Genomic DNA, 13,688 nt, shown 5'->3' with positions numbered 1-13,688 from the left:
CCCACTGGCAGACACCTGCTTCTCTGAAGCCTGAGAGGGAGAGGGGTCAGAGAGGACTGTGCCCAAGGAAATGAGCACACTATCTCCCTGGGCTGCTGCAAGCCCTCTGCGTGAACTGGGAGTCACAGAGCTGGGCTGGATGAGCCAGTCGGTGTGTGTGTGTGTGTGTGTGTGTGTGTGTGTGTGTGTGTAGCAGTACACAGAGGCAGCGTGATGCCACGACTGTAGATTCTGGAGCCAGAAAACTTGGCTTAGTTCGCTCTGAGCTCTTGCTTCCTGCTCTCTGAAACAGACACATCAGTCTGCCCGTCCTCAGGTGCTGACGCGGACTGAGTGAACAGACAGACTGAGCACAGAACTCAGGGCAAACGCTGAGCAAGTGCTGCCACCAGCATCAAGGGTACCGTGATGGCTGCCAGCCTAACTGGTGTCATGGTTACCAGAGTCACAGACCCAGGCTCTAGTCCCAGCCCAGCATCTCAAGAGCTGGGCATCTCTGGGCATCCTCCAGTGTGGAGATAGTATTCCGGGCCCCCCGGGCTATGGGGGAGGGTTACCAGCAGCTTAAGGCATTAATGACTGGAGCCTCCCCTTCCCCAAGAGGAGGTGGTTACTGATTTTATTATAATAATTGCTAACCTAAAATAACCCACCTGTAACCTCTGACCTCTGAACTTAGAGGCTAAGCAGTGAGCCTGTGCCAGGTAACCCTCATGATGGCCATCACCCACGTCCTCGTTTTCCAGAAAGGAAAACTGAGAAGAAAGAGGTTAAAATTATTGGTTGGGGGGGGGTGCTGGAGAGATGGCTCAGAGGTTAAGAGCATTGCCTGCTCTTCCAAAGGTCCTGAGTTCAATTCCCAGCAACCACATGGTGGCTCACAGCTGTCCGTAATGGGGTCTGGTGCCCTCTTCTGGCCTGCAGGCATACACATGGAAAGAATATTGTATACATAATAAATAAATATTTTTAAAAAAATTATTGCTGGGTATGTGTCAGTGAGATAGTTCAGGGTGTAAGAGAACTTGCTACAGAAACCTAAGGACCTGAGGTAAATTATCAGATTCCATTGTGGAAACAGAATCAACCTCCCAAAAGCGGTCCTGTTCTCTCTTTTCTTTCCCTCTCACTCTCTCTCTTTTTCTCTCTTTCACATACAAACAGTATTTTTTTTTTCTTTTTTGTATGTTTGTAATCTCAATACTTGAGTAGCTGAGGCAGGAGTAGCCTGAGTTCAAGAACAGTCATGGTTGCAAAAGAAGATCTCACCTCAAAAGAAAAAAAAAAGAGGGACACAAAATGTTGACTGCCCTTGTGCAGAGAGAGGCCCCTGCTACAGACTTTTAGCCACCCTGGCCTTTAATCTACGCTCACAAAGAATTCCTTCAAGCATGTCTGCCCTAAGTTTGGCCCAGAAAGCTACTCTTCCTCCCCATTCTCTCAGACCCCTCCTAGGAACTGCAGACCTGAGTTCTCCCAGACTGTAGCTGTCCCACAGTCTCCTCTAGCTGAGGGGACACACCCTCCCCCATCGGCCTCTGTCCCCAGCCAGAGCTCAGCCATATCTGAGAAGCTCTGACCCAGCAGCCCACAGATTCCTCCAGCCTTTGTGGGGATATGACGGCCTCCTCAACCCCCTGTTGCCCAGGGCAAGTGTCAGCCACGCAGGGGACAGCTAGGGGCAGCACTAAGGAGCCCTGATGGGAGTGACCTGACCTCTACCCCAAGAAGGGGACAGGCCCAGCCACAGAAAAGCTGGCCAGCTGGACCACAAGCTTTGCCTGTCCAGCCTGCATCTCTGCCATGCACGGCCCCACACACCAAGGCCTAGGCTACAGAAAGGGGCAAAATAGAAGGAGTTCCATCATTTCTGGGTTGCCCAGCACTGGATGGATTCTTTTTTTCCAGGCCACAGGACCAGAGGCAGGGAACAGAGCCAAAGAAAGTGGAAGAAAACCTTCATGGGGTCCTGGTCCCGTTCTATGACACATCTTTCTACATACTAGTGAGGTCAACCATCCCAGTGACCTCAGGAGTTATGAATTCTTTGTCTTCTATTTGATAGAGACCCCAGCCTGACTGGAGAGCAGCTACGGTTCAATATCATACAGACAGCAATAGTGAGGAAGGCAGGGCTGTCTGCCATCCTGCATTAGTTTCCTCAAAACACAGCTTGCAAGGCTGCGAAGTGGAGTGTCTACCACAGGAGTCGGATGGCCTGAGTTAGCATCCTCAGAATCCATAAGAAAAGATATGTGACCACTCAGGTCTGTAAACCCTAAGCTGGGGTGGGGGTCCAGATGGGCAGAGACATGCAGATCTCCGGAGCTCGCTGACCAGCCAGTCTGCCGATCAATCAGGGACCCTGTCTCAGAAGAGAGGTGGAGATGGCTGGAGAGATGTCTCAGTGGTTAAGAGCACTGACTGCTCTTCCAGAGGACCAGAGTTCAACTCCCAGCACCCACATGGCAGCTCACACCTGTCTGTAAGTTAAGTCCCAGTGAATCTAACTCCCTCACACAGAGATACATACGGGCCAAATACCAATGCACATAAAGTAAAAATAAATTACTAAAAAAAGAAGATAAGTTGGAGAGTGATCAAGGAAACCCCTCCATATCAACCTCTGACCTCTGACCTCTGACACCTGCATACACATGTACATACTACTACACACATCCGTGACACATATAAACAAGGTGGAAGGTTCCCAAGGAATGACACCTGAAGTTGATCTCTGGTTTTCATACTCGCATGCACATGTGTGCACCTGCACACACGGGAACAGGTGAGCATGAGCGCACTCATGCACGTGTGCACACACACGTGCAATCACATACATACACACGCGTGCACACACACACGTGCAATCACATACATACACGCGCGTGCACACACACGTGCAATCACATACATACACACGCGTGCACACACACACGTGCAATCACATACATACACGCGTGTGCACACACACGTGCAATCACATATATACACACGCGCGCACGCACGCACACACACACACAAATACAGCCTACAAGCCAGGCATAGTACACACCTGTCATCACGGCACTCAGGTACCTGAGGCAGGAGGATTGATGAAAGTTCTAGGCCAACACAGTCCCTGAACCAGAGACAGCAGCAACATGTGGTACTCAGCTGAAACAGATTCCCAGGCTATGTTCTAGACTTTGCAGAGTCTAGAACTCTAGGGCTGGGGCCAGGAACCTGTTTTAAGAAAGTGCTGAGGGAGGTCTTACAAAACCACCATTTTCAGGCAGTGGCCATAGAAGGTGGAAACATTTTTTTTTTTGGTCAGTGAAAGGGTTTGAGACAGAGTTTCTCTATGTATCCCTGGCTGTCCTGGAACTCACGCTGTAGACCAGGCTGGCCTCGAACTCACAGAGATCCGCCTGCCTCTGCCTCTTGAGTGCTGGGATTAAAGGTGTGCACCACCACTGCTTGGTGAAAACATTTTAAAGTTAGATTTGTTCACTTTACTTTATGTATGTTTTGCCGGCAAGTATATATGTGGATCACATGAGTGCCTGGTGCCCAAGGAGGTCAGAAGAGGACCCTGATCCACAGAAACTGGAATTAAAGATGGTTAGGAATTATCATGTGAGTGCTGGACATTGAACCCAGGTCCTCTGCAAAGGCAGCAACTGGTCGCAACTGCCGAGCCATCTCTCCAGCCCCCACTGTTTATGTCGAGACCGTCTTGCTATAGAACCCAGACTGCCTGCCCTGGCACCCATTGAGTAAGCCAGGCTCTCTTTGAACTTGCAGAGATCCTCTGTTTCAGCTTCCTGAATGCTGGCATAGGCTGTCCACCACTGCAAGGCCTGACTATAGAGATCTAAACGCCAACAGTTTTGTACAGCTCTCCCCAAAATAAACAAGCCCCTCAAGTGAGAAAGAGAGGAACTGGACACGCTTCGTGTAGTTCCCGTGTAAGAGTCAGGAAGCTCTCGAAATAGCTTACTTACCACCAGGTTGCCAATGACCATGACCATGAGGAAGACGGTGAGGCACATGGCCTGGCCGGCCACCTCCATGCAGTCCCACATGGTCTCGATCCACTCCCCGCAGAGGATGCGGAAGACGATGAGGAAGGAGTGGAAGAAGTCGTTCATGTGCCAGCGCGGGAGGGTGCAGTCTGAGTTTATCTTACACACACATTCCTTGTAGCTCTTGCCAAACAGCTGCATGCCCACCACGGCGAAGATAAAGACGATGATAGCCAGCACCAGTGTCAGGTTGCCCAGGGCACCCACTGAGTTGCCAATGATTTTGATGAGCATGTTGAGTGTTGGCCACGACTTGGCCAGCTTGAAGACACGCAGCTGCCAGGCAGGGGGAAATAGGAGAATGAATGAGGCTTGGGGACCACCAGCCAACCCCAGGGAGCCTCAGGAGAAAGCTCAGTGTTCAACAGTCTTAACCCCCATCCTCCTGATGAGCAAGACTTTTGCCTGCCTCTGTTAATGAGGGGGTCTTTGTGTCCTATAGCCTCCTGGCATCCATGTTAAAAAGGAAAAAAAGGCCTTAATCATTGAAGATACAGACTAAAGTATTTACAGGTGAGATTGGACACCAGAATTGGCTTTAACATCCCCTCCCCCTGCAATAAAAATAGACGGGACAGATGAAAACAGAACTGCAGTACATGTGGCTGGGGAGACCGCTTAGCAGGTAGGAACATTTCATTGCTCTTCCAGAGACTCCTGGTCCAGTTCCCAGCGCCCACATTCGGCAGTTCCTAACCACCTATCACACCAACTCCAGGGGCCTTGCATCCTCTTCTGGCCTCTACATGTGATAGCATGTAGATACATGTGATTCATGTCTGGCAAAAGACATGTGGCATACGGACACACATATATAAACTTGGAAAAATTGTAAAGATACTACACTAGTGGCTGTTGGGGGTGGGGGACAGGCACCTAAAGAGTCATTTTTTTTTACTGTATGCTTGAAAGCCCTCATGATAAAGTTAAACAAAACAAAACAAGACTGAACTTCAAGGGGTAGAGAAAAAAATAGTAATTCTTAAGTCCCAAGCGTGGTTTTGTCTTCTGTTAGGCCTACAACACAGTGCTGAAGTCAGCTCCATTGCTGCCCGAGGTCATCTAATGTCAGGTCCCCCACCCCAGCCTTGTGTAATAGGAAGGGAGGACTCTTTTTTCTAGTTCTGAGGGGCCAGGTAGCATGCACCCTCCTAGGGTCTCCTCCCATCCCCCCTCAACCCCTGGGTCTTGTGTACCAGACGGAAGGAACGCAGCACCGACAGCCCCTGCACGTTGGCCAGGCCCAGCTCCACCAGGCTGAGGGTGACAATGAAGCTGTCGAAGATGTTCCAGCCCTGTTGGAAATACTCATAGGGGTCCATGGCGATCAGCTTCAGCACCATCTCTGCAGTGAAAATGCCCGTGAAGACCTGGCAGGGGGTGGGACAGGACATGGAACCCCTATCACAGAGCCTCACAGATAAAGGGGCCTTGGGAGATCTCCCCAAGGGTGAGGGTTGAGGGCCCTGAAGAGTAGGGAGTGGTACCCATGGCCTATGTGTGTGCATACGGTGGCAGGTACAAAGGTCATGTCATATGCCTAGGTGGGTATAGACCCATTCCTATCCATTTCTGACCCGTGACCATGGTCAAGCCACTAACTTCTTGGGTCTTCAACCTGATCCTGATGTTCAACATTCTTGAAGTGCCATCTGGTCCACACTGACCTTGTTGGCACGCAGGTCTCTACAAAGCTGGAGGGATTATCACACTCTTTGGACAGATGAGCAATTGAGGCTCAGAGAGGTGCACCCCAGATCCCTTCGTACCGCCCAGTTCCTTGTGGTCTCAGCTCAGGATTTCTCCTCTGTGCTCCCAGCCTCCCTACGTATATCCAACCCCAGGAGCTAGCAAACTTTGCCTTTTGATTTTGAAACAAGTAGCATGCAGTTCAGGCTGGCCTTGAACTCACTATGCAGCAGAAGGTGGCCATGGACTTCTGTCGCTCCTGCCACCACCTTCCGGGTGCTAGGGTTACAAGCATGTGTCATCGTGCCTGGCTTTATTCAGGGCTGGGAAGGGAGCCTAGGAAGGCTTGCACCCTAGTTAAGCACTGTACCAAATGAGCCACACCCTCAACCAAGCTTTGGGTCTTGGCAGGGGCTGAAAGGGATGGAATCAGTAAGAAGGTTAGCTCTGCCCCCTCAACCTCAGAACAGGCACCCAAGGGCCCCACAGTCCCTTAAACTTCACCGGCATACCCCCCTCTTACTAGGCGTCAGCTGCTTTGGATTGACAGCATGCCTAGGTACACACTGGGTCCCTCCCAAGAGCTGTTTCTGGCCATAGCAGGTGCCCAGACAAGCAACACAGTGTGGACATTGGGTAGACAAGCAGACGGGTCCTGCCCATCACCACACCCTGGCAGCTGTGCCCTTGCCTCTCTTGCCCAGCCTGGCCATGGCTGCTTTGGGCATCTTCACGAGATGGACGTATCTGCTTTGAAGACTGGGGGTTCTGATGCCATGGTTCTTATGCCCCCTACCCAGTGCTGGTACCGTCCCAGCCTTCCCTCACATGGCACACTCTCTGAGCTTGCCTCTCCCTAGAGATAATGGGAGCCTTGGAGCCTCTTGTCCGTTTGCCACGGTGGGTGGGTGGGGTGGGACTGCAAAGGGAATTGGGGAGGGTGGGGCACGGTGGAGCAGAACTGGAGGAGGAGGCAGCGGCTTTTCCCTTTGTTAGGCTCCAGTGGGGCTGACTATGAGGTGCTAATGCCCCTAATGGGCAGGGATAAGCAGGGGGATCAGAGCATGTCAACAATAGCTGAGCAGCAAAGGGCTCAGGAGAGCACCCGGTGGGGCTGGAGAACAGGAGGTCTCTGGGGTGAGGTAGACCCATCGACATTTGGGTGTCTTTGGCTATATGCCCTCACTCCCAAGTCCCTTGGTCTCTTTTAGGACCATGGCAGTCTATGAAAGTTGAGAAACTTGTTATCTAGCCCCAGCCATTTCCACCACGCCCCTACTCCCTCGACCCCAATTCCTAGATGTGGCCTGGATCCCAGACCTCCAGGAGTCCTGGTCTCAGCTCACCCCACTCTCCTGGTTCCCAAATTCCTTGAAGCTCAATCACCATATTCCCCAGACCTCCTCTGTACGACCTGTGCTGGCTGTCCCCAAGCGCCCCTACATTTCCACACAGCCCAGCCAAGCCCACTCTTCTATCCTGTTCTCCAGACACCCGCTCTCTCCTTCTGCCCCTTGCTTACCAAGTTGCCCACGGAGAGCACGTTGTCAAAGTGCTCGGTCATGGGGTAATGCTCCATGGCCATGAAGAGGGTGTTAAGCACGATGCAGATGGTGATGCCCAGGTCCACGAAGGGGTCCATGACGATCAGGTGGATGATATGCTTGAACTTCACCCACGGGGCGCAGCAGTTCCAAATGAGCACTTTGTGCGCACACCTGTACCACCACGGCGGGCACTTCTGGTGGGCTTCTTCCAGCTCTGGGGGTGGGGATGGGGCGGGTGCCTGATGAAGAGTCTCTGCCTGGCTTGACCCTTACTCTGTCTAGCTCTTTGTTCCTGCTCCTACCTCCCACCCTTTAGAACTCCACATCCCAAAACTGAACCCCACTGCCATCTTCCTCACAGGATGTCAGTCATCCGTCAAAGCTCCAGCTTTCCCTATGCTCTGACTCTTGGACCCACCCCCCTCAGTAAGAACTTCTCTAGCCCCAGGACCAGCCCCTCACAATCCCACCCACAAGCCCCCTCCCTCCGAGCCCTGTCCTCAAAGCACACCTCCTTCAGAAGCCTTACCCTGAAATCCTCCCCCAGCCTTCTGCTTTGCGCCCTCAGCAAGCCCGTTGTTGCACCCCCACAATGCCCTCCTATAGAGGTACATTATCTGAGTTTTCATAAATAAAGCTTGCCTGAAGATCAGAAGGCAAAACAGTCACACTAGTCAGCCACAAAGGCCAGGGAGTAATGGCACACCTCTGTAGTTCCAGAACTCTGGAGACAGAGGCAGAGGGGTCTCTGTGAGTTCAAGGCCACCCTGGCTAACACAAGATTGAATCTGTCTAAAGGAGAAACCGAGCTCACACAAAGGTGCTCCTAGCACTTGGGGTCACATGACTTTAATTCCAGCAATATGGCTGGGCAGAGAGAGGAATATAAGGTCGGGAGGAGACAGGAACTTAGTTGAGTGTGGAGTTTGAGGATTGGTGGAGACAAGATCTCTCTCTCTCCCCTTTGGTCTGAAGATTTGGAAGAGGTAAAAAGTCTCTCTAGTGGCTGGCTGCTTTGCTTTTCTGATCTTCTGGTTGGACCCCAATATCTGTCTCTGGGTTTTTATTATCCATGCTACCGCCTCCCTCCCCTTAGTGTGCTGGAGCTGAGCTACCTGCCAGGAAAAAGACATACCGTGGTCTCTGACTGGGTGCCAGAGTCTTTAGGAAGCACTGGGGGTACACTTTAGGGGGTACACGTTAGGGGTACACCTTAGGGGGTCAGTCCTCTGTGCTGCTGGCCAGAGTTCCTGAAACCTTTCCCTCCCTGCTGCTGGTAACACTAGTCACCCCAGACTGTTCCCAGGCATAAACACCTTTCCCTCTTGAGTGACTTTCTGGAAATCCCCTATTCTTGCTATCCCCAATTTGTGGGGTCTGTTCCTTTACCTGGCTTCTGCGGCCTATGGGAGAAGTCTCCCCGTAAGCAGATTCTCCAGTACTTACTTTTGTAAACTTAAGAGGCAAATACTATTGGTGCCCCCTGTTTTGCAGGTGAAAGAGACTAGGGTAGGTGGCAGTCCCTTGGAGAACCTGGGTAGGGCTGGGGTCCCACCCAGGAATGAGAAAGTGAACCTCTTTCCTTGGCTCTCTATCTCAGGCTAGTCTGCCTGGGCTCCTGTAGGTGTCCCAGCATCTGAGATCTAAAGCCTGAGGAAACAGAGGCAGGGAGCTTCTTGGGCCACCTCTGCCCAGCATTCCTGGACCATTTCCTCTGGAAGAACACCATCACCTGAATGCAGAGGTAAGTATGAGATGCAGCCCTCTAAAGGGTCACAGAGCCCCGAAGAACCCTAAACTCTGCCTTTAGCACAAGGCAAGCCCTAGGAAGTGACTGGGTACCCTCCATCTCTGGGTCAGTGATACCTTTTTTTTTTTTTGAAACAGGGTTTTTCTATGTAACAGCCCTGGTTATCCTGGAACTCGCTTTGTAGATGAGGCTGGCCTCAAATTCACTGAGGTCCACCTGCCTCTGCCTCCCAAGTGCTGGGATTAAAGGCATGCACCACCACTGCCCGGCCCTTGTTACTACTTCTTTATTCTCCTCCTGAGACTTGGGGGCACCACAGGACTTGTGGGGAGTCTGTGATTCTACTCGGGGGAATTTAAACATTGACTTTTAGCCTTTGCTCAGGAAACACTGGAGTAGGTTCTGGAACACCAGGCCTTCCTGGTTAATATTATTAGCCTGTCCTTCCTCGTTGCCTTGGCAGCCCCCAAACCCTCCCGGAAGCCCCTAGTTCCCGCAACGGCTTGGCCTTGCGGCCAGAAATGAAGCAGGTTGACAGGACTATATTTATCCCAGCTTGTTTCTTTGGTGTCAATATTAAGTTACTGCCCTCCTGAAGCTGGGTCCAAGCAGGCCCCACCCTGCACCACAGGAGACTGAGAGGCTTGGTGGGCAGCATAGGCAGAGTGGGAGGGGGGATAGGGGCACAGGGCACTTACCCTCCATAGCATCTGAGATGGCACTGTCTGCGCTGCAGCTCGGCCTTGGGGGCCCCTTCTCCCCGGACTTGTCCAGGCTGCCATTGCAGTCTTTGTTGTGGACTGGGTCCCCATCTGCCTCCCCACCTTCCAGAGCCTGGGCAGCCTTAGCCTGTAAATCAGCAAGAATAATGAATGAGTAGTCTCACTCTGAGGCAGGGGGATGGACACGTTGACTCTCAGAAACTCTTACTGAGCCTTTATCTTAGTTGATGTCATATCTAGTGCATGGAGAGAAAGGGGCAGCCTTCAGTGGCGGTGGAGGGACGGGGTAAAAACAAAAGGACTGTAGACTTTGGCCCAGAAGACTCTCATCCCTGATTCTCTGCTGGGCCCTAGACGTCATATGTGCATGAGAAAGCAGGAAGCTGTCCCGTGTACAACCTGGGGTCTTGCCTCTGACTCAGCAAAAACCCAGAAAGCACAAAACCATAGACCTTTAATCTGGAGGAAAGTTCACAGTTCACTGTCCCAAACTCCTCGCTGTGTGATGGGGAAACTGAGGTATCCCTTCCACTAAAGCTCCCAACCTGGAGCTTTCTGTTCCTTTTGCTCCATAACCCTTCCTCTTGCCCCTGCTCCTCCCTTATCCCTCCAGCCTGCCTGGAAGAAGCCAGGAGTTAAGCAGTTCAGGCCAAGGCCAGGGAGACCCTTGGTCCTCACCCCAAACTCCTTGCCTGGATCCCCACCTTTTCTAACTCCTCCTGATGTTTTTTGAATTTCTCAAGCATCTGTTGAAACTCCTCCTCTTTCTCCTGGTCCTCAGCCAAGGTAGCTTCATTCTGCTCCGCATAGGCCATGGCCACCACCGCCAGGATCAGATTGATGAGGTAGAAGGAGCCCAGGAAGATGATGACCACGAAGAAGACCATGTAGGTCTTGCCAGCTGCTCGAAGGGTCTGGGGATGTGGGAAAAAGGAGGGAGGGGTCTCATGGCCTCCATGGGTCCTTCTACATGGTTGTTGCTTAGGTAGGTAGGCAGAGGAGGGGTCCCTCACGGGGCCTGGAGACAAGGTGTGGCCATCCTTAGCAATTCAACCATATTCTGGGGAACCTCAAAATATGTGTAGTGACCTAAGCATTCTGGTGTCCCAGATCAGAGCCGTGGGGAGTCCAGATAGGCACTCTGTGGTCAGAGAACCAGGATGGACAAATAGCAAACAGGGCTTGAAACCTTGCTTTGCCCGGGAGCCTGGGACCTAGGAACTGTTCAACAGATAGTAGATCTATGATTGCTGTTATTATAAATCTTGTTAGGAACACTGTCAAAGATCAGAAGACACCATCGTTCCTTCTCAACCCACCTGCTATACCAGCCGTGGACATCAAATGCAGGCATCCCTTGGTATCCTGGGAACTGGTTCCTTGGATACCAGATCTCCAGATGCTCATCCCCCTTATAGGAAAGGGTGTAGCATTTGCATCCAACCTAGGCACAGCCCCCTCCTCTAATCCTCTCTAGACGATCCATGGTATCTAATACAATGTAAGTGCTACATGTACAGTTGCTGGGCCTTCTAAATTATGGAATAAAAATCTTTTCCCATAGGATATTTTTGTGTGTCTTCCAAACAGCAGTCTCCAGTATAGCCACAATTTTTTTTATCTGAAATACTTTCTTCTCTCCTCTTTTAGTTTAGTTTGTTTTTTATTTGTTTATTGATTGATTGATTGACTGGTTTTTTGAGACAGAATTTGTGTAGCCCTGGCTATCCTGAAACTCACTCACTCTGTAGACCAGGCTGGCCTCAAATTCAGAGATTCACTGCCTGCCTCTGCCTCCAGAGTGCTGGGAGTCAAGGTGTGTGCCACCACTCCTACTACTGCTAAAATACTTCTCTCTCTCTCTCTCTCTCTCTCTCTCTCTCTCTCTCTCTCTTGCACATTGCTGGGAATTGAACCAGGACCTTGTACACACTCGGCAAGTACTCTACCATTGAGCTACCATATCCCCAGCCTTTTGTTCAGTTTTTCAAGAAAGGTTTCTCTGTGTAGCTCTGGCTGTCCTGGAACTCGCTTTGTAGGCCAGACTGACCTCTCTAACTCAACAATCTGCCTGCCTCTGCCTTCTGAGTGCTGGGATTAAAGGTGTACACCATCACTGCCCGCTCCATTCTTTTTTTTAAAAAAGTATCTTCAATCTGTAGTTGGTTGCATCTACATAAATGAAGCCCACAGATATGGAGGGCTAACTACCATTGTGTGGGGGCAGAGTTAAGTTCCCCAGCTGTCCTACCGGTTTTTCTGAGGCTTGAAGATTCTTGGGTCCAAGTCTATAGCAGGCTCAGACCTCAGTTCATAAAGCAAAAATAGAAAAGGAGTGTGGTTTGACTCTGGCCAGGTATTCATAAGAACCCATAGGGAAGTCCCCTAGAGGAGATGGTACAGTGGGGGCCTGGCCACTAGGGGTGGGCTCTGAAGAGCAGCGGTGTGGAGGGTATGTCTGGGGCAGCAGGGCAGAGCGAGGGCAGCTGTACCAGCTGGAAAAGGTTCTCCCAGTAGTCTTGCGTTATGAGGCGGAAGAGAGCTAGGAAGGCCCAGCTGAAGGTGTCATAGCTGGTGTAGCCATAGTTAGGGTTCCGTCCAGCCTTTATGCATTCATAACCTTCGGGGCAGTGCCTGGTAGTGAAAGGGGGGACCGGATTAGGGAGGGAAGAGAGCTGAGGACTCTGGGTCCCCCAGAAGATCCCCCATATGTCCTTCAAACACCAAAGCCTTCTATCCTTGCCCAATGGTTCCCCCACAGTCCTATCCACCACAGATGCATGTTCCTAATGAAGCCCCACTTCCCAGGATACCCCACAACTCACCCGGCATCACTGCTGTTCCCACAGAGCAGGGCATCATTGGAGCCCTCCAGGAAGTAGAAGTTTCCTTTGGGAACCAGAGGCCACGAAGAAGACATGTTACCACACAGATGCACAGTAAACACACGCACACAACACGCTACTCCATGTGTGACCCCTCCCATCTTTAACCAACAGTCCCAGATTCCAAGCTCTCCAGCAGCTAAACTGCAGGGGTTCAGCGCTAAGCCTCACCTCACCGGCTTGGCACCAACTCTGGCTATGAGATCAGAACTCACCAGGAGCCGAACAAGGGGCAAGGGTCATGTGTCTGTGTGTGCATTAGGCTACCACACACTTATTTAACTGTAGGAATGAGTTAGAATCTAGGGACCACAGTGAAGGACGAACACCATTCCAATATGCAGACACTGTGAGTACCAGAGACTGAGAATGTGTATGAGTGTTGCCATGTGCCCATAAAGAACAGGCATGTGAACAGGACATGCTCGTTGGCAGACCTACCAGGAGGGGAGCACAGAGTATGGGGAAGATGGGGAAGGAGAGCAGAGTGCCCAGGCTACAGAAGGATGATGGACTGTGTCTTTGTACAGCGAGAGCTTGTGTGTGTGTGCCTGTGTGTGTGTCTCAGGGAAAACTCGGTCTTGTTTCTCAGCACCAACTGCACCTTTTTTTCAGGGAGTCTCTTATTGGAACCTGGGGTTTGCAAGTAAGGCAGGATTAGCTCACTCTACAGGGCGCCCCTGAGATCTGCCTGTTTCTGCCTCTCCAGTGCTGAAATCACAAGCGTGTGCCACCATGCCTGGAAGCTTACAGGGGTTCTGGGGATTGACCTCGAGTCCTCAGTCTTGCACGGCAAGCATTTATAGACTGAGCTATTTCCTCAGCCTCAGCAGGTGCGGGGTTTTAGACAGTGTGTCATCATCATTTAACCATATTTCATTTGATAGGAGAGAATCTTTTTGTTTTGTTTTGCTTGTTTTTTTTAATATTTGTTTATTTGTTATGTATACAATATTCTGTCTGTGTGTATGTCTGCAGGCCAGAAGAGGGCACCAGACCTCATTACAGATGGTTGTGAGCCACCATGT

At 51.2% G+C, this 13,688-nt stretch overlaps 1 protein-coding gene across 1 annotated transcript in view; it reads right to left on the bottom strand.

Moving 5' to 3' along the window:
* Scn4a (sodium voltage-gated channel alpha subunit 4) overlaps nt 1-13,688 on the bottom strand; it is a 49,686-nt gene that overhangs the window by 17,404 nt on the left and 18,594 nt on the right. Inside the window, exons 8-14 of the mRNA XM_075990344.1 lie at nt 12,601-12,664; nt 12,268-12,409; nt 10,480-10,689; nt 9,752-9,902; nt 7,279-7,517; nt 5,264-5,437; nt 3,987-4,343 (exon numbers count right to left, since the gene is read on the bottom strand). Of these exons, the coding sequence (XP_075846459.1) occupies nt 3,987-4,343; nt 5,264-5,437; nt 7,279-7,517; nt 9,752-9,902; nt 10,480-10,689; nt 12,268-12,409; nt 12,601-12,664 (1,337 nt within the window). The remainder of the gene's footprint in view (nt 1-3,986; nt 4,344-5,263; nt 5,438-7,278; nt 7,518-9,751; nt 9,903-10,479; nt 10,690-12,267; nt 12,410-12,600; nt 12,665-13,688) is intronic.

This window comes from Microtus pennsylvanicus, chromosome 11 (genome assembly GCF_037038515.1).
Source record: "Microtus pennsylvanicus isolate mMicPen1 chromosome 11, mMicPen1.hap1, whole genome shotgun sequence".
In the NCBI taxonomy this organism is placed as follows: Eukaryota; Metazoa; Chordata; class Mammalia; order Rodentia; family Cricetidae; genus Microtus; species Microtus pennsylvanicus.
This window is presented reverse-complemented; position numbering and strand designations above follow the sequence as displayed.